At 42.6% G+C, this 21,490-nt stretch overlaps 1 protein-coding gene across 1 annotated transcript; it reads left to right on the top strand.

Annotated features, from left to right (window-relative positions):
• Positions 1-825: 825 nt before the first annotated feature.
• On the top strand, positions 826-3,256 carry adra2a (adrenoceptor alpha 2A). Its single transcript, XM_030440811.1, has 2 exons — positions 826-1,191; positions 1,358-3,256. Exon 2 carries the CDS (start codon positions 1,516-1,518, stop codon positions 2,782-2,784), a length of 1,269 nt encoding a protein of 422 aa, XP_030296671.1. The 5' UTR covers positions 826-1,191; positions 1,358-1,515; the 3' UTR covers positions 2,785-3,256.
• Positions 3,257-21,490: the final 18,234 nt, after the last annotated feature.

The raw sequence follows: 21,490 nt of genomic DNA, 5'->3' as shown, positions 1-21,490 counted from the left end.
ATTACAAATGTAGTTAACTCACAAATTAACCTACTCGTCATCTTAAATTGGCCCAAACTTTACTCTCTTAACTCTCGTGTGCCTTCGATTGGTTCGTTTCTCTATCGCATCTTTTTGCCACACTGTAACTGCAATTCACTTTGTATGTTTTTATATTCTACCTTGAAGTTATTTTCCCTTCTCTATCCCGTTTTTAACTTCATTTCTTCATGTTACGTGAATTGCCTCCCTGTTTAAAAAGCACCGGCTGTTTAAAGGGGCGCTCTGTTGTTCGAGAGAAAGAAAATTCAAACTCAGCATATTAATATTAATATTTAAGATTTATAAGAATTTTTTTTTTAATGAATGGAATAAAATGAATAAAACAAACTGAGAAATATTCATTTATTTTCTACAGGAGTGAATAAACAAGCTGCTCTCTGAGGAAAATAAGGTCCCCAGAATGTGTTTGAAGCTAGAAAGGTGGCAGGGTCCGCCAAATATAAACAAGGTAAAACAGTATGATATTGTTTTGGTTTATTCAGTCATGAAAACACCGAGAGTTTGTTTATTTAGTTTGTTTAGTGCACCTTAAACTCTCCTTTTACATGTATCCATGTTGTGCTTTTATACCATCTCATAACTTGACTTGAATCCTCTCACTAAGTCATGTCAGTGACATGTCACGCACACAGTTCTCCGTGTGTCCGGGTTGACTGAACACTACATCGTGTCTGACACCTTCACTGTTTCCTCTCCTGCTGCTGTCATTCCTCCACTCTGCTCCCAGCCTCCATCCGGTGTAATGGTCTGTGTTGTCACATGTCCTCCAGTGTTGACACTCCGTGGACGCACAGTGACCCGGTAAGCGCGCGGTGACACTTTTTGCAGCGTGCGGGCTATAAAGAGAGGGAGTGGCGCTCCGGTCCACACTGAGGAGAGAGACTCCACACGCAGACAGACAGCAGCACGGCAGCGCCCGCGATAACATGATTAGCGCTCTATTAGGTCCGCTACCGAGCACCGCTAGATGCAGCACAGGGATCATCGCGTGTGGAGAGAGAGGAGACACAGAGGGAGCACTTCATCCGCCTCATGGATCTTCTTTGTTGCCTATTGATCTGCTTAAAGAAGTTACCCACTGACTGTTTCCTTTTTAACGCCCGTGCGTCTCTGGCACCGGAGAGCTTGTGTCAGCGCGCTGCCTCTCAGGTAAGATTATTTCTCACTTTTCTCACCCCTTTTCTCCACTCTTATTCAAGCAAAAGAGCTAATGTGATTCTTAACCTAATTGTAATAGTAGTTTTTTTTATTTTGTTGTAGTGGATTGAGAAGTGTAAAAAGCATCTGATTTGTCCTCTTGTTGGCTCATTTTCAGATGAACTGACGTTTAAAAAAAGGATGAGAGAGATCAATCTTCAGAGGAGTGGTACTTCTGTTCTCCGTCCTGCTGTGAGCTACCAGCTCTTTCGCTCCTGGTGATGCTTTTTGTTAACCTCAGGTGAACTCTCGTAGGCAGTGGGCCAATCTGCTCCGATGGGGTTTGAAAATGAAACCAACCAGACCCTTCCGGGTGAGGCCCCGTACAGCCTCAAGATCTCGCTGCCGCTCACCGTGCTGGTGGCCATCATGATCCTGCTCACTGTGTTCGGCAACGTGCTGGTGGTCATCGCTGTGTTCACGAGCCGGGCCCTGAGGGCTCCACAGAACTTGTTCTTGGTGTCTCTGGCGTCGGCGGACATTCTGGTGGCTACCCTCGTGATGCCTTTCTCCTTGGCCAACGAGCTCATGGGATCCTGGTACTTTGGCGAGGTGTGGTGCGAGATATATCTGGCGCTCGATGTGCTTTTCTGCACTGCCTCCATTGCTCACCTCTGTGCCATCAGCTTGGACCGGTACTGGTCCATCACTCAGGCCATAGAGTACAACTTGAAGAGGACGCCACGACGTATCAAGTGCATCATCTTCATTGTCTGGGTAATCGCGGCGGTTATCTCCTTCCCACCTCTGATCACCATGGAGAAAGAAAACAGCAAGGAGGCACGTGTGTGTAAGATCAATAATGAAAAGTGGTATGTCATCTCCTCCTGCATCGGCTCCTTCTTCCTCCCCTGCGTCATCATGGTCCTAGTCTATGTGCGGATCTACCAGATCGCCAAAAAGAGGACGCGGGCGCCACCGGGAGACAGGAAGCGGAAGGAGATGCAGAAGCTGGCCACCAACGCTGCTGCCAACACAAAGCAGAATGGCGCGGCCGCAGGCAATGCTGAGGACCGCCTTTGCCACGAGAAGCTGAACGGCGAGCGGGACATCGAGCTGAAGGAGGGAGTGGGAGGAGAAGGTGGAGTAGATGAGGAGAAGGGTGAGGAGAACGGGGTGGACCTGGAAGAGTCGTCCTCCTCTGACCACAAGGTCACCAACCCCTGCTCGATCAAAAAGAAGGCGTCCAAGGGGAAAACCAAACTGAGCCAAATCAAACCGGGGGACAATGACGTCCAAAAGCGGGTGCCGAGCACCAAGGGCAGCCGCTGGAAGGGCCGCCAGAACCGGGAGAAACGCTTCACCTTCGTCCTGGCTGTGGTCATTGGAGTGTTTGTCATCTGCTGGTTTCCCTTTTTCTTTACGTACATGCTGATGACGCTGTGCGAGTCCTGCTTGGTGCCCGACACCCTCTTCAAGTTCTTCTTCTGGTTCGGCTATTGTAACAGCGCACTGAACCCCATCATTTACACCATCTTCAACAACGACTTCAGGAGGTCGTTCAAAAAGATACTGTGCAGGAGGGACACTAGAAGATATGTATGATGGACTCCCTTTTTGTGTAGATACTTTTTTATTTTACTTTATTGTACATAAATTATTAAAGTGCATCATTGATCATAGTGCATGGGTCACTGGCTTGTGAATGCTGTCGGTGTAACTGTCTGGAAATACTCTGCCAGGATGAGCTTTGCGTGCAAATTCATCCACCACTCGATCACACAGAGGGAGGTCTAAGCAGAACGCCGCCGTAAAGCCATGGTTATATCGTAAATGTTTTTTTTATTTTTATAAAAGAAACAGTGAAGTCGTGACATGTGCTGTATCTTCCGACAACATGTTGTACAGAATGACCTGTGTGTTTATCTGTCTTGACTTTTGTTGTCATTGATGCAATGTTGTGCCATTTCGTACAATGTAATTACGACACTGGTCAGGTTGATGATTATGGTGGTGACGACAAAGTATGGGAGAAATTCTGGCTCTTTAAAGAATAAAACCCATTTCCTGAACTGGTCTCAAGGCTCTGGAGCAAGTGGAAGCATTGTGCTGGTGGCACGATCTCATTTTGTGTGTTGACACACACACACATGTTCACACACTCACATAACAAAAGTGTTAAAAGCAGCAGTCTGAATTTACTCTCACTTACTGTTCAGAGAGAGTTCACACATTGAGGACCTGTTCTACCTCTGGTCTGTGTGAGGGTGGGACCAGGAGGGCAAACCCACAAATCCTCTCGTGTCGGCTCTTCAGCTGCACTCCAACAGAAAGGTACAAATCCTCCGTTCTGTTGTATCTGACCTTTGCAAGAGATTAACAAGCAGCTCAACTCTTAATGAGCCTGAATGGAATATGTGTAAATGTGCTTTGGTCCTTGGATTAATCGTCTGTGTGATTAGACGGAGGTCTTTTGTCTAAGATGTCAGATGTCGAAAATTAAATTCCTCCAAGTGTGCGTTTGCTCAGGCTTCAGATCTCAGAGTCAGTTTATGAATCAGCTCGTGGATGATGAATACAGATGTAATGCGAGGCAGGGGAGGTGGAGAAGTAACGGTTCATTGCCGCCTTGTGTTACTGCGGTATGCTTCATTAAGTAAAGACATGGAGCCCGTCAAACCAGAACCTGATTGACTGGTCTCGCTCTCTCGCTTTACGCTGGGAGAATATGTGAATAAAACAAAGGGGGACTATCATCTGTGCAGCGAATACAAAGACTATAGCTTTCTCCAGTGGTGGTGATGGGGGGTGTGCGTGTAAGTATATGCACTTCTTTTGACAGTCAGGAAGGCGCTTGAACAGCACCATCCTCAGAAAGCTAAATGGTTCTTTTGGGAATTTTTCTCTGTCGGTATATCCAGCACCTAGGCCAGTGTGTGTGTGTGTGTGCATGCTTGTATTCAGCTGGTGGAGTGTTTCCCTGCACGTTTACAAAATGCGTGAGTCTGTGAGAAAGACAGTGTGTGTGTGTGTGTGTGTGTGTGTGTGTGCGTGTGTGTGTGTGTGTGTGAGAATGCGGCACATGGAAACACATGGGGTGAGTTCCCACCGGAGTTTAAAGTCACGAAGACGCTCCATGTTCGGTTTGCTGGACAATTTTGTGGGCTATTTGCAGATTCCTGAAGAGATAACCCAAACATTTGGATGCCAGCTTTAATAGAGAGAAAGGTGTCAGTAAAAATAATCCTCATTCAGAAAAAAAGAGACCCTCTCAGAAAGCTAAGGGGAATTCATTTAGGGGAATTTAGGGCCTTTAAATCTCTTCTGACGCTGACAAAACTGACAATTTTTAAACTGAACGTTATGAGGGTGAGGGTTAACATTTTTTCAAATATGTCATAATGTCATACTCTCAGGCCCTTATTTACAGTGTGCTGCTCACTGCGATCTTGCTTCCTTTTCATTCTTCAAGTGAAAAGATGTCTTCAGAGTTTCACTGTAATGTAGGAGATGAGGATACAAAACTTTCTGTCCCCTACCTTTTCAAAAATACAAACTTAAAGCAACTTTTTAACCTTAATATTACAGCCTCAAATCATTTTGATGGCACAGTCTGTTGTAACAGGGCGAATGGTGTCTCTGTCTCAGCCACTCTGCCCCCCTATCACTTGTTTCTGCACTATGTATCTTCAGTGGGAGGATAGGATCACTGCGTTACATACAGTAGTTAGCGCCAACATTACGTCCAACAGATCGTCGTAACCTGGGATTTGTGTTTTACTACAGTGGTGTTGCATTCAGAAACTGTGGGGGGCGCCAAATTGCACAAAATGCCAATTTCTACGTTACATTCTTTCGTAAGGAAAAAAAACCAACTCATTCGTCCCTTACATATCAAAAGCTGGATAGAAACATTGGTTTGGTTTTCGCAGAAATGTGAACGGGGGAATAGTGATGCACAGAGGGAATTTCACGCTTAAAGTACAGTAACTTTGGAAGGTAACTCAGACTTCCGAAGACTCATTTTAGGTCTGAATGCATTTTTGCACAGAATGAGGATTGTGGATTTTGTTCCCCTTCATCATTAACATTTAACACTTTAACACTGCGGCACAGCACAGGGGGTTCAGTGGACATTCAGTGATAAATATGTGTATTTTTGTCTTGTCCTGCTCTCCTTTCTCTCCCTGCCTGCTTCTCTTTACCTCACACATCAACAAGCAGCAGTGATATCATTAAGCGGATGTGCTTGCTGACAGCCTATTGGAAGAAGCCAGCTGTTGAAGTCAGCAGACCCCTCTCCACACACACACACACACACACACACACACTTTCATAGACACACACAGACACTTAGCCTCTGGGAATCGGGGCATGGATCATCAGGTTAGAGTGCACATCCGTCTCCAAAAGGCTAAGCATGGCGGCTAAGTGCCGCTACCATTCAAAGAGACAGGGACAGAATGTCAGCAGGCACAAAATTCACACAGGACATACAATCATCCGCAGTCGGAGGATTTGAGTGAAGTTGCATTTGACTTAGCTGCGTTCTCATTCGAGATGACAGTCTGTGTTTGTTTGTGTGTGTGTGTGTGTGAGAGAGGTAGTTTTATTGGAGGAGGGGCTTGTAGGTGGCCGGGGTGAAAAGGTCAGGATGACGATGAATGCTGACTGAAGCACCCCCATGCTACATCTTTTTTTTTTTTTTCCCAGTGTGACATCCGCCCATCCGAGGTGGCTGCGGTACACTTGATTATTCACAGTGTTACCGATGACTCACTGTTTTTGCCGCTTACTTTTGTTCGCTTGTCCTTAATGCAGCAATCTGACAGGAGTTCTGTATTTATCATCTAAATGATACTTTACACCACCAAGAACCGTTTATTGGAACAGGATAATCTTTTCAGCAGCTGGCTCATAGTCGGCTGTCAGCTTCTCTTTGAGAGGGGACAGAGGTGTCATTTAAAATAGAGTCTCATTAACGACCCGGCTGATTAGCTGTCAGGCCTCTGGGTCTGAATGGAGACACAAAACAAAGCTGGGCAGCGGATATTTCCCTGGAAAATAATTTGCCTAGACAAATCTATTTTCCAGGAGCTCATTATGATCGAGAGCAATCAGTTCCCATCGTCCCAGAGACCACATAGCATCGCGCGACGTGATTATTAGACCCGCCAGGTAATTCGGTCAGGCTGAGGAACGGAGACGGCACGAGGTTTGACGTTTCCTTGCATAAAGAAAAACATTTGAGAGGATGGAACAGCAGGGGGGCCATTTCCTAAAAGGCCAAATCCAAACCTGAAGCTTGTTTTATTTTCACGCAGATTGAGAACAGTTTTAGTGACGTTAACATCAAACAGCACTCTGAAGAATCTTGGATCGCAACTTGCGATTCATTTTTAATTAACTGATTCATTATTTGGTCTGTACAATGACCAAATGTGATGAAAAGGCCAATTAAAAATGTTCAAAGCTGAAGATGTCTTTAAATCAGTTGTTTGGCTCTGATCAATCAGCCAAAACACATAAATGTTTAATTTAAAGTTGTTTTGAAAATGAGAAAGTCGATTCTGACATTTGAGGAGCAGGAATGTTTGATGTTAATCTTGCAAATACAATTTGAAATTGATTGAATTGGTCTGTATGTTATGAAAAACATATATGTAAAGGTGTAGAATGCACAATACAGTTAAAAGTAGAGTACGTATACACATATACATACATGTACACACACATCAATTTATATACAGTATGTCTACACATCAATGAGCATGTATGTATGTAAAATATCAAGTATACTTATTGATATTGAATATTTGAAAAGGATTTGTTACTAATTTGTTGCCGTACTGATACACCAGTACTAGCTGTGTTTTAATGCCCCAACACCTCCTGAAGTAAATCTCCTTAGATGCAACACACAGTGAACAAGCCCTGTTATATGTATCTTTTATAAAAAATCTACCCCATCAATTTCCCCCATGATATCAAACATGGTGTCGAATATTGATATTTTTTAAGTTATTGTATTGAAGTTAGAAATTCCAGGGCGGAGGAGCAACCCCGAACCTGGCGTCCAAGTTTTCCCAAGACTTTGGCCCCCTGAAAAACGTATTCAAAGAGGTTTGTTTTGAGATATTGCCATTTTTTTTAATTAAATCTCTCAGCCTGTGCTGGCTATATAGCTTGCCTGATGCTGTGTTCAGACCAACACGACGCAAATTATTCGAGCAACTAGGTTACATACAAAGTCAATTATAAGATGCGAATAAACATCGTCAAAGCCTATCGACATTGACGTTCACACTGGCTTCGTGACCATCACGTCGCTGATGTCCGACATTCACGAACAACAATGGAGGAGAGGACACACAGCACTGCACAATAACACATCTACTCAGATGCGAGACAGGACAAATGAGCTGCAGTGGAGGAAAGTGAGCTACAAAGTAAGACTACCTGGTAAGTTTTGGCGATACTTTTGAGCACAGCACAGCACAGCATGGCTCTTATCGATCCGCACTCCATTCAGGGAACAAGCATTTGGTTGCTTGTCGCTTGGCTGACAGACCTGATGAGGCATCAATTCAAGCTTTTTACAAGACGGCATTGTGATGCTGTTATTTCGGTGTCCTTCTGATCCATTTATCGCAGTCAGGTCACAGAGAAACCTCCTGTGGTTCGAGACTAGTTTTGTTTGTGTTCCTCGCGAGAGTAGACGTATAACCATCGATCAAACTTGTGCAAGTCACCCGACGCAAATATTTTCTTTGCGTTTGGTCCGAATGCGACGTTAATGGTCTGACGACTTAAAGGAGAACGCCGGCCATTTTTAACCTATATCACTGTTGATCGAGGTTACCGAGTGCCGTCATTAGGAAAAATAACATTTGGCACACGATGACCAGAAATCAGAACGGCAGCTTAAGCGAACCTATGGGGGCAGACATAACCGAAAGTTAAACTTAAGGATGTCTGCCCCCATAGGTTCGCTTTAGCTGCCGTTTTGATATCTGGTCAATATTGTGCCAAATGTTCTCGTTATTTTTCCTAATGGAAAAAAACCGTCCGAAGTTCTCCTCTAATAGCGTGATGGAGGCCACACCACACTCAACTGAACTCTTTGAACTTTCATTACAAGTGACTTGAAGTCTCTGTAGTCTAATTTTTTCCAATAATTTTAACAGTGCAAAAAATGTGAGAAATTATATAAAGACAAATTGCTGCTAATTCATATCTCTTGGTGAAAAATGTCAGTCAACTGCTTTGGAAATACATAGTTTTCATTGGACAGCAATGATAATGCATTTTAGTTCATGATATCAAAACATCAAATCAACAGAACACATTTTGATTGATTTTGATTAGATTTGAAAAACAGATCTAGAATCAATTTCTGTCTCTTTCTTATTGATTAGCTGAAGTAAAAACTTCATGAATGTATACTGACCCCAGCAGAGCCTCCTGATAAAGAGCCAATCACCCTGATGGACACATAATACACACTGTCGCACATCAGTCACGAGTCCAGCACCATCGTTCATCCGAGTTGTGTTCTGGCACAATGCTGGTTAAAGAGTATTTTGTGAGAGTGTTTAACAGAGGTGGAAGATTAAATAAACAACTGGCACAATTCACAGCCCGAGCTTGCTGTAATTATCGCAGATAAAAGCAACAAAGAGCTGAGCGCTCTCTCTCTCTCTCTCGCCATTATTCAGACTCTTTGTGCTGGAGCTCCTCGACTCTCCACGAGTGACGGACAGCACAGAAGAATATCTGTTTGGTGACACGGGGACAGCAGAGCCGCTGTGAAGCAGAGAGGGCAGTTGAAGTGGGCTGCTGTAGTGTCTGTAATGACTGTCTAGTGTGCACTGATGGACAGGCCAGTGGGCGTCTGAAAAAGATTATACCTGAGCACTCTGCTGTTTCATCGCTGCAGCTCTTAATGACGCTGACTTAATGAAAGCAGCTGGTTGGTGAACAGCAGCGTGTTGTGTTTGTCATGCATTTGTTTGCATGAGTGTCTTTTAAAGAGACAAGGGGAAAAAACTAATTCGTTCATGATGTTTGTCTTTGAAAACTGGTTTAAAGTTTGTTTCTCAAATGCCAAGTGAGCAGTTTTAGTTTGAGTAAAAGTGTATATACAGCTGCTCAGAGAGCGTTTCTGTGAATCGATCAATGATGAAGAGATCACTAAAGGAATGTGTATAAACCTTTTTGAGACAACTCAGCACAATAATGGACGCAAAGGGACAGAAGTCTACTGCACTTTTGAATGTGTCAGAAACTTGTTTCTTCAATAGAGAACCTGACGTGGAGGGCAAGCAGCAACCCTCAGGGCTAAAAAATGAAGCCAACACTGAAGTGCCAACACTGCATTCTTAAAATGACCTGTTGAGATTGGATCTAAAAGCAATTCGATCCCTAAGCAGCCCATACCTGCCAACAGTCACGATTTTTGCATGAATCTCCTACCTTTTCACCTGCTGTGCTCCTGATTGGTTGGATTTCATAGTGATAAGAATCAAATGGCAGTTTCTGTGTGGGATGTGTTGGTTGGCAACTGAACCCAGACATCAACGCGCACACAAAACGAAAAAGACCCCAAGATACACGCTTCCAAGTTTGACTAAACTTTTCCAGGCCTTCGTAGACACGAGTCTTCTATCAACGCTCCCAGCGTACCCCAACCTCTATTGGCATTCGCCTCCTGTCTCACTTGCTGTTCCTCTTGCCTCCACTGTATAGACTATAGTCCTGCTTCATGTTGTCCTTCCTCTGCTTCTTATTGAAGGTTTTCCTGGCAGTGATGGCCCCTGAACACATACACACACACACACACACACACACACACATACAGACTCTATTACAATGTTTGTACTTTAAAGTGCTTAAGTTTAGATGTTTACTACTGTTAGCTTTTTAGTACATTTTGTATGTATCTATTTTTCTGTAAACTGTGAATTTAAAGGGACAATGTGTAAGAATTTAAGTTGAAAACAAAAAAAAAGAAAAATAGTCAACAGAATGTGAATAAATAGCAGTTTTGACATTATGATGTCTCTTTATTGTGTTACAAAAATATCTACTGAAGTTAGCATGCTGACCTGTTAGCCCGGACCGTCCTGGTTCTGTAAACACTCCCCTTATCCCTGAGCTCCCAGTCCAAACCGCAAGCTGCATGGAAAACTGAGCTAACTAGCTAAGGTCAGCTATCTTTAGCAGCAGTTAGTGGTTACGCTGATAATATGTTTCCCCCTTATTTGTTTGAAATATAAATTGGACAGTGGGCCAATCTTTGTATATTTTCAACTTTGATACTAATGAAGAGACATTTTCCTTTCACGTCCATGTACTTGCTCTGGAGTGCAGGGTTATATGGAGGTGGTGGGGGAAGTAGGGGACTATTTGCTGATGCCCCAGTCTTAGTTGGCAGGTAAAATAGCCTCTTATGAAAACAGCCTGGTAAAAGACATGGTCTTGGCTTTAGAGCTCATTTTCCCTTTCAACTGTACAGGGATGATTTTTTTATATATACCTCACTCATTTGAATCACATTCAGCCTCAAATCTATGCATATTTCAGGACGTGGGCACAGCCAGTTATGGCTAGCCGCTAGCTAGTTTTCAACAACCAGGCTTTAGCGAGCCCGCCTCTGCTCCACCACGCTCCACCTCTTTGTGGATCAGCCGGGAGTTAACTGGAGCCACCCACACTGAGCTTCACAGCAGCTCTTCAGAAACATGTGGTTGACATCATGGACATCACTCCATGTTTTGCACAGTCGACGGTGAAAAAGTCACATAATCCTTTATCATATCTGTTAATTAGTAAACAAAAATGCATCATTTCCTGTGCAGCACTCCAACTTGAGGCCTTAATATGCCATTTTCAAATGCCAGACGTTTGAAACCCATTGAAAGAGAATTTACATGCCTAAAACCTAAACCAACTTTTTTGAGCTAAAACTGTGCAGTCACTGTGGTAGCCAAGGTTATTTACCCTTGTCCATAGAATGACCAGTAATTCTGTCCTCTACACCAACCAAAACTCATATCCTGGGACTCTCTCTGCTCAAGTCCACGTCATGTTCACCCCACCACCACCTGACATGTAAGTACAGCAATCAGCCGTCAGCAGAATGGACACTGTGTACTATGGCGGACGTACTTAATAACACCTCCACTACTTGGAAGCTGTTAGTTTACAGTGTTTATCGTTGTCATAGTTATTGGGACATTTTTCGACACTTCACTGTCTCTGCTGCATCCTTGCTTAGGCTAAGCTGGCAGCAGCTACAAAAAGCTCTGGACCACAGTTGCTGGCACTGAAGGTGGAGACTTAGGTATGTGCATTTTTGTATGTGGGGACAAGATAAAATGGGATTTTAAGATAGCCTTTAAATGTAATCTTTACCGTTAAATATTCATGACTAAATAAGTCTTGAAAGATAAACTATACAGATCAAAATCACCCTTATGTGTCATTTAATTCTGATTCAAATGTTGCTAAATCCTGTACGTACATGGTGATATTAGACCATTAGCGTCCAGTGGAACTGTTCTTGCTTATCTTGAGCCCATCACTTATAGTAAGCAAGTCATTAAGAAAAGGGTTTCAGGGTCTCTCAGCCTGGAAAAACACACAAAACTTACCTTGTATAGCTGTAAAGGAGCATAAAAAAAACCAGGAGTAGCCGAGCAAAAAAGTTACCATAGCAACAATGGGAAGTGTTTTGTTCATTGTGAGCTGTTTGTGCAGATACCATAGATCTCAAGAGTGCAGCGGCCTCTCACTGATAGCATATCTTGGTATCTATCCTCAGCCAAAAAGTGAAATCAAGTCAAATCACACATTTGCATTGCATACAAGGGACACCACTGTTTGGCTCAACAAGTGTGGTCACATATAGAGAAAATGTCTTTTCAAGTGTTTCTGTTGGGTTTTCATTAAATCTGTAGTTCCTAGTTCTTCCTTCTTGTTATTACTGTCATTCTAACAGACGGCAGCCTTGCTGTTTTCTGCTCCGCTCTTCTGTATCCAGGATCTTAAACTGACTGACACCCTCCTAGCATGACATAGCATTATAAATTATACATTTAATTGAATTTCATGAGCACAAAAGTATTCACATCAGTGTCTGGTTGATATGAATTATTCAGGACCGTGGTGTTTAATGTGCATGTTAAACTTTTCAGTGGAACTAAAAGGGTGGCTGGAAGCCTGCAAATTACAGAAGAGAACTGCATTATAGGTAATTATCAGCAGCATGAAAACTGTAATGCGTGTCAGTGAGCATGAATCCAAATGGCGCAGAATATGATCTAATATGTGGGAGTTATCATGATATGGATCCCATTTGTTTCATGGGAGACGGGTGGATGAAAATGTTAGTGGAAATGTAATAATGACAGAGAAGGAAGAAGCAGGGAGAGAGAAAAAAAAGGCAGCAGGTAAACTCCCAGGATGATTTGATATTGTGAAAACAAACAGCTAATTGGGAGCAGAGCCAAAGGTTCACGAGCAGCAGGATTGTGTTATGTGTCTGGGACGGAGCAGGTGAAAGAGACACCGAGAAATACAGAGATTGAGAGAGAGAGAGCGAGGTGAGTACTTGAGCCACTTTGGCGGGAACACAAAGTCCATCTCATCTATATGCTAAAGCCCTCAGCTCTATTTACATGACAAGACATTGAAACCTCTACAAGCTGCCACGCTAATTCCTCTATATATCACATGATCCAAACTGTGCTCTGACTGTCGTCTTCTGATGCAGCAGTCCCCTTTTTGTCTAAGTTGATGTGGTTTTCCCCTCTTCCCATCGATGAGAATAATCCTATTTCCCTGAGACAAAGTCTCATCTTTCATATCAATGCTAGTGGTAAATTAGTCTGAGGCCCAGGCATGGAAAATGGACATGATAGCCCATATTTATGGCTGAATTGGGTTATGTGGCTGGCAAACACAGATGGAAGAAAAACCACCGGCATCCTATCTGGAACGTTCCCAGCAAGCAGCAGACATGTAGTGTGTACATTAAACAGTGGAGCGGCTGGGAGAATATGGGTTTGGAACCCCTGGGACATTGTGCACAATTGAAAAAGTCATTACAGAAACAGCTGCATGCAGTAATGTGTCGAAATAGAGCGCCGGCAAATCTGCGCTTTCTCACTTTCACCGACTGCCTTCATTCATTTCCTTCAGCACAATATTGGGGTGCCTCCTGTTGTGTTTTCTAAAAATTCAACAATGTCCCGCAGCATGGCCTCTCCCGGAGAGCGCTTACCCACAAATTGAGTTTAATGCTCCCCTGAGAGCGTGCTTTTGTAAATATTTGAGCGCTGCAACATGAAACATAATTGCTCAAGAGAATTCAGGTGTGGGACAAATACTCCTTTGTTGGATCAAGGGGAAAGTGGCGGCTGCGGCTGGACTTTGCCACCATGTCGGCATTGTTCCTTCAAATAAAGTGATAAGGCAGGCTTGTTACACCACATTAGACTGCATTATATTGTGCAAATAATAGGCTATTACTTGAGAAAGAGAGGATAAGGCCCAACAGTCCTTCTTGGTAGTGCTGCTTGAAAGAGAGTGAGCCCACTATTGCACAACACACTTACATCCTCAAACAGCAGCGTTCACACGGTCACATCTGAGAGGTTCTCCTCTGTGAAGCCTCTGCTCACTGATCTCTGCTCAGGTTGTGCTCGGCACAAACCCTTTTAAACTATGCCAATGAATTCAGAGCATCCCTTCCCAACAAAGGTCAGATTCGAAATGGCACTCTGAGGAAGTCTGTGGGGAGCCACATTATTTGCTCTCAGTTTCACAGGGCGCTGTTAATCAATACAGCACAGTGTCTTGGTGGGTGTTTGTCCATCCAACCATACGTGTGTGTGTTAACTTGACGGTGTAGGAGTTCGACTACCACACATTTTGATCTTAGTAGTAAGAGAAAGAGAAGATTTGCTGTCTGATCCGCTGTACAGTATCTCCCCTTTAACCTCCCCTCCATCTGCCTCCTCCCTTTCGCATCCCGCGAGGAAACTCCAAAATACCCAGCATGTATGTACATATATACGTGCCAAAGTTCTGCTTTAATTTATTTCATTCTTTCATTCTTCAATATATGGTGCCTTTCAGCGGGGGAGTTGGAGGTGGGCTGAAAAAGATATGCAAAACTAGAAAAATGAGACAGAAAGAGACGGCTACACATGGGCAGCAGAGAGACGGCAGCGGGGAGAGGGCCTGGCTGTGAATACTGATGGGATAATCATTTGTGCTTCGATTGTGCATAAAAAAGCAAGTCAGCATTGGAGGAAAAAAAGCGAAAAAAAAAGCGGGAGCCAAGCTTTTGGTGCGGCTTCTCACTCTTTCCTCGTCACGTTTTTTCGGGTCTTTGTTTGTTCCCTGGGGAGTAGCTCCGGCCGTGGGTGAGTTATCAGAAACGAATACAGACAACAATCTAGCAGAACGTGCTGAGGATACAGCAACACATCAAAGTAGTACTCTCTGTTCTTGGTTGGGCATTGTTCAAGAATTCCGTGAAGTTATGCCTCCCATATTACGCATGCATGGGAAAAAGTTCACAACCCTCGTTCCCGTTTCATAAAGCGTGTCACAATCTCACTATAGGCCAGCCTTGAGAGGCCGATCCAGCCCAGCGAGCGGATGTTTACATTCTGGCTATCAGTCATTCATGTTCATCATTAACATCTTGACAGCTAGAAAAATCCATTTCTTATGACTTAATGCCTTGACGAAAATTTGTTTCTGTCAATAACTCTGCTGTCAAAATGGATTGTGATCGAGCAGGTGGCAAACAGTCCTGAGCACTTAGCGCCCTGCTGAGTTATGATCATAGCTGACTCCTCCTGTGTGTGTGTGTGTGTGTGTGTGTGTGTGTGTGTGTGTGTGTGTGTGAGTGCGTGAGTTTGTGTGTGCGGCGCCTCCTGCCCTCTCCACATGGAGTCTGTCCAGGGTTCCACAGTAGTCAGTTCTCACAGGATTTCAACCCTCCTGTGGGAATTAAACGATAAACAGCCAAGCTTATTCTGGAACTGCCCCCCCCTCCGCTCCGCTCCGCTCCTCTCCTCTCCTCTCCTCTCCTCTCCTCTCTCTATTCACCGTTTTATTTTCCTTCCCTGCTGTATTGTTTCCTTATCTTTTCTTTTGTCTCACTCCTCATCTCATCTCCTCTCTTTTACTTTTCCTCTTCTTTTCTCCTTTCATTTGCTCTTGCTTTCCTCCTCCAGACACATCCTTCTTTTTTCTCTTTTCATCTTATCTTCTGTCCTCCTCTCCTCTTTTTTGTCATTTCCTCTTAAATCCTTTTTTCTCCTCTCCCCCTTTCTTCCCCTCTTTCCTCTTTTCCCATCCTCTTTTCATTTCCTCCCTCCAATCTCATTCCCTCTTTTTCTCTCTTTGGCTCTTCCCCTCTTCCTTCACCATTTCCCCCGTTTCTCATTTTATCTCAACCCCTCATCTCTTCTACACTTTCCATCCCTATCATGTCCTCCTTTTCTTTCTTTTTGCTTTCCCTTAATTCCCTTTAACTTTTTCTTTCCTGTCCTTTCATTTCCTTTTGTTTCCCTTCCTTTCCTAATCTCCTCTCCTTTAATTGTTACCCCTTCTTCTTTTTCTTCCTTTTGTTTACTTCTCCTATTCTCTTCTTCTCATGTGTCCTCCTCTCTTCTCCTTCTCATTTCCTCTTTCCTCCCCTTCTCTCCCATTCTTTCCTCTCTATAGTTCCTCCCCCTTTCTTTTTATTTCCTTTCTTTCCTTTCTCATCCCCACATCTCTTCTACGCTTTCCTTTCCTTTCCTTTCCTTTCCTTTCCTTTCCTTTCCTGTCATTACTCACTCTCCTTATCCTCTCTCCCTCCCCCTCCTTTCCTCCTCTTGCATCTGCTGACCTTTCCTCCCCAGCGACCGTTTGACTAAGTGGGAACTTGTAGCAAAAATATGAAAACAACAAGGCAGACACAAGGCAGAGGGATGTTACTGCTGCCTGCAGATAAGAGACAAACCGCCTGTGATTTGGCTGTGAGTTGGTCCCCATCACACACACACACACACACACACACACACACACACACACACACACTGTACATATGGCAACAGACACATTATCGCTGCTATGATTCGGTGGACAGAAATTATAGCATTACCGGAGGGGGATTCAATTGCGGGGACCTCGTGCATAATTTGAGGGGCCTCCCAAAGGTGCTGCATACGCACTCCAATTACACTGTTATTTTACTGGGACACGATGAACTTGCCGTTCTGATGTGACACTGGGGAGATGCAACACAAACAGGAACATTCACAAACAGTACAATTCATAGCCCATTGTAGGGCTTCACCAAAGTAAATCTGTGGCAGTGGAAAAATAATCGCAATGATGTTGACTGAGGCATTAAAAAAGGCTCGAAGACAGGGAAGGAGCAGAAAACTAATCTGTTCCTGGTTGTTTGGAGAAGCCGTGACAAAAACAAGGGTAGAGGGTAGAAACAAGGTAGTTTTAGGAGAGGTGGAGGTCTCTTCTTTTGACACAGCCTGCAGCAATATTTGATTGGAGCGAAGTTTAAGTGTTTACTCAGAGGATGTCCGTCCGTCATAAAACAAAGGTAATTGACTGAGTGTAGCTGAGCCCCACCACTGACAGCAACAGAAATGTGTACTGTAACATGTGTGTGTGTGTTTGTGCCGTCTCCTCGGTACTGCAGGTTAGTCTTAAGCCAAATCAAAAAACATCCTGCAAAAACTGTTGAAAAGTCAGTGAATTAATTCAAGTCAGGTTTATTGATATAGAGTCAAATCAATCTCCTGAGGCCCATACTACGAAGCAAGTTCAACATACCCAGGATAATATTTCTGTCATCTGCTTTCTCTATCTCTAATAACTGTGATCACATGAAGCGGTCACAAGAAGCTGGCTATTAATTCAATAAGTCAACCCAGGTTCTCCGCATATAGCAATGAGCACGCTCACATAAACGTGGAGGTGTCTGCAGCATCTGACCAATCACAAGTCTACCGGCAGCAAAATGTCTTAAACAAAGTAGAGCATAAGAAGACAAGAGGAAGAAGTTAAACACACAGTTGCAGCTGCTGCAATTATAAACGAGCTACAGTACAGATTTATTCTGTGCTTAGATATACTCTTATGATTTATGTATGACAGTTTTATTCTTATTCCTTCAGCGGTGTCAAATAATAGCAGAATAAAAGATGAATCTAATTCGCTAACATAAATGACATTATTAAAAGCAGTACTTTCATATCATTTATATCTGTTTCTATCGGTCTCTGCTGGGAGATGATATCAGTGTAAAAAGCACAATGAAATGGCTTTGACGCTGCTTGCAGCCAAGTTACCTCGCTAACCATAAATCCTACTTTGTAGTACAGACACACTCTTTGATTTACAGAGATCCGGCATTCCCCAATGAGCGCTTGGCGAATCCTGGGAACACTGGCGACAGTGACGAAGAAAAACTATCTTTTACCTGGCATAAACCTCAGAGCAGACCTGGGCTCTGTGTGGACAGTCATCTGCGTTGACCAGCTGGGCCGGACCTGGACAGACTGAGAGACAGAGAGAGAGAGAGAGAGAGAGAGGGACACAGAGATGCACGGCACTAACAACAAAATTTTTAATAACTGCTATAATAATAGAAAAATGATTCATATTAGTTTCTTCTCATATATAAATATAAATATGAATGTAAATGTAAATATAAATATTAATACAGACAGTGTGCAGTGTGCACACTCACAGACATGTATCGCCAAATGAAATGCATGGAACACAAAGATGGATACAAAGGGTTGAAGTGACTATAAGGAACCTTTAAGTGTTCATGAAACAGTCTCGTGATTCCTCTGATGATTACAAATGAACTGAAACAGCAAACGAGACCATCAGTGAAAAGAACGCTACGTTTGAACCGCTACAGTCTCCATCACTTCAGGAACGACATAAATAGCTCAAAAACTCTAGTAATTTAAAATACTACTGTGAATGTTGCCCACCTTCAACAGCTCACAATATTTCCTGGTTCCTCACTGTAGTGTGTAAAACAAGCTTTTTGCACATTGTGTTGATGTTAATGTCAAACTAACTAACTGGAGGAGAACTCTGACTTCACATCAAGTATTCACTGAGCCGGTGCAACAGACTGCTCTCTTTTGTCTGCAGCGAGCAGCTTGAAGCTGATGGACGGGCTCTCCACAGGGCTGTTCAGCGGCTGCAGCTCCACCTTTTAATCTATTGATGTCTGGAGGCTGCAGTCAGTGGCTGTCTTTTTTTCCTGGTAAACCACAGAATACTCATTATAGTTAGTCACCTTTTTGTTAATTTACAACATTGTAGTTAGCGTTGTAAATATATCACTGCACAAAAAACATACTGTCTGCCATCTGACTGCCAAGAAGCACTCTGCTCCAGAGGGAGTCATCCTCCTCATCCAAACCACCAGGACTCCTCTGGTTCTGGTTGAAGTCCTCCATGTTTGAATGAGGAGCGTCTAGCAGAGGGCTGAGGTTAGAGATCAGTAAAGTTGGTTACTTACATCACCATCACTGGACCTGTACTGGGTCCACTCTCAGTGCAACATGGATGATGTTTCTTAATAACAGTGACTTCAGGAAAAAAACCCAAGACACAACAACGTTACAACAAATGAAGTGTTTGTGTGAGTGTGTACTTGCTTCTCTTTTGTCTTCATGTCATGAGCAGTGTTGCCACAGTTACCTTGAAAAAGCAATCTGATTACTGATTACTCCTTTAAAAAGTAACTTAGTTACTTTACTTATTACTTGTTTTTAAAAGTAACAAAGTTAGATTATAAGTTACTTTATCCCTTTAAGGTACGCACCAGGAAAAAAGCAAAGGAAAAATTATTTCTTTGCATTTTATATCCAATTATGATAACAATAACAACAATCAATAGTTTTTTTTTTAATTAGACCCTACAGTATTTCAGATATAGTCCTCTACCAAACAGTTGAGATGTCTGTTTAAGTCACATTAAGTGCAATTTCTTGACCAATAAAAATTTTTTTTGGATGCCTTTATTCTGCTCTCTCTCTCTCTCTGCTATTGATGGCTCCAAACACATCAAGTGTGTGTGTGTGTGTATGTGTGCTGGTGCAAAACTTCACATAAGATTTGATTAGAACTTTTTTGTTGTTTCTTTTTTTCATTTTAATGTCAGTGGAAGAAAAAGAAAACCTCCACTAAGCTCTACAGACACTGTTATGAATATGGTCAGACTACTTTAAACCACTGTGCAATAAGGTCTTCTTTGTAGAGTTTTAAAGACGATATAAAACAAATTCAACAAATATTTTTGGTGGTCATGCAACAGCACAAATTGGTTTTGGTGGTGATCCAAGGTTTTGACCTGCAAGTTTTGAGAGTTGAGAGATTTGTGACATTTAGCATGTTTGGAGTGTATAGTTAGTGTGTTATGTAGTGTGTTTAGTGTGTAGTGGAGTAATTTTTTTGTTTAATGACTCAAAACAATGAGGAGACTACTGAATGTGGAGCAGGCAATGCAGCTCTTCATTGAGCTGGAGGAGTTCAGGCAGACCTGAGCCTGAGGCATTGCCTGCATTTAAATGTAAATAGTTACATATAACTTTGTAAATTTCAAAAACTTATGCACAAATTTAGCAAACAACAATTTATATTTGCATTATAAGTAATAAAAATGGTTCGTCAAGCATATTAGTGGGTTTCACAGTGAAAAAACTATCATTTTCCTACTCAGATTTTATGTTTTTTTGTGATTTTAGGTCCATTGTGTTAATACAGTATGTCACAATGAAAAAATAACTGTACAGTCACACATGTAAGGTTGTGCTGAAAATAATGACACCAAACAAGGCAAGGTAAATAGTTTTAACGGTGAAATATAATGGTAAAATCAAAAATAGTAAAAAAACGGCCAATTATACCCCAGACCTCAAATTTATTCTTGATATTTACCATATACAGTACAGAAATGGTGAAAAATTGATATTGATAAAATATTTTTCATCAAATATGTAATTAAATAACATTAAATTAACTTTTTAATTTTAACAACACTAACCCTTTTGTTCATTGTAAATAGCTAATTTATTATAGCTAGCTAGCTAATTAGCTAGCTTCTCTACCTTTACCATAAAATGACATCTCAACCGTTTGGTAGAGCACGTTTTGAAAAAATTATTTGACCCTTATGGGACTTATTTTTGTTGAATTACATAATATGTCAACAAAATAGTCTTACATTTGAAAGTCCCGCCGATATGCGTCATCAAAGGACGCATGAAATTTCACTCTGTCACTTCCTGTTTGAAGGAATGCTGAAAAGGCATACTGCTCCCAGACACAGTGCCATCTAGTGGATTTTTTTTTTAGCATTGCACAACTACACCAAATGGTAGAGATGGCTCATTCAGGTTGAGTTAAGCTTGATGCATTTATCAATGAAATATAGTGACTTAAAGTGTGGCCTACCAAATGGTTGAGTAGTACCTTAAAGGGATTACATTCAGCAGCTGCCAACAACACCCCCGCTGCCCCAACATAAAAATGACAGGTAGGAAGAAAAAGATGTTCTGTGAGGCAGCAAGGCATTGATAGTAGTAGGGGTCTTGTTTATTATGGCACCAAACGAGGGCGAGTCGACTGTGTTTAAGTGCAGCATTTCCTCTCCAACATACAGCCCGACCAACATTTTCAATTCTGCCCCACTTACTTGTTTTGCACCGAAGTCCAGCTTTTGTTGTTTGGGTGGTGGGGGACCTCCTGCAGAAGTCGAGGCCGTGGCTTTGCTCGCAGCTCTCTGCTTAACACCACCTGGTGGGACTTGCTCTGTAAACTTAACTGTGCTGTGCTGCGAATCCAAATGTTTCTTCAAATTTGAGGTCGTGTTTTTGAAGCTTGATAGTACTTTGCCGCCAGCACAGAGTGTACAACGAACCTTAATATTCTCATCTTTAGCTGACAAGAACTCAAAATAATGACTGTATTTCCAGCTAAGAAAAGGCGCATCTCTCTCCTCCCTCTATTGTTGTTTGTGTTTGTGTCGCTGCGTGGTGTTACACATTAGTTGTACTCGTGCTGAAAAACGTGACTTGCGCATATGTGACATCACTCCCCGAGACACCACTGGTCATGAGGCTTATTTCTGCACCCAAATCTCCTAGATTTCACGGTTCTATAGAAATGTTTTAAACAAAATCATTTAACATTTTTGTTGTGATCTATTTACCATTTGTGGTTTTCTCTCATTATTACCCTGGTTTTAATTGGC

Source organism: Sparus aurata, chromosome 1, assembly GCF_900880675.1.
Source record: "Sparus aurata chromosome 1, fSpaAur1.1, whole genome shotgun sequence".
Taxonomy (NCBI): domain Eukaryota; kingdom Metazoa; phylum Chordata; class Actinopteri; order Spariformes; family Sparidae; genus Sparus; species Sparus aurata.
Note: the sequence above shows the minus strand (reverse complement) of the source record. Positions and strands in the feature narration are given on the sequence as shown.

What these genes read in the sequence shown, in the direction of transcription:
- adra2a (XM_030440811.1), top strand. Translation starts at nt 1,516, where the DNA reads ATGGGGTTTGAAAATGAAACCAACCAGACCCTTCCGGGTGAGGCCCCG.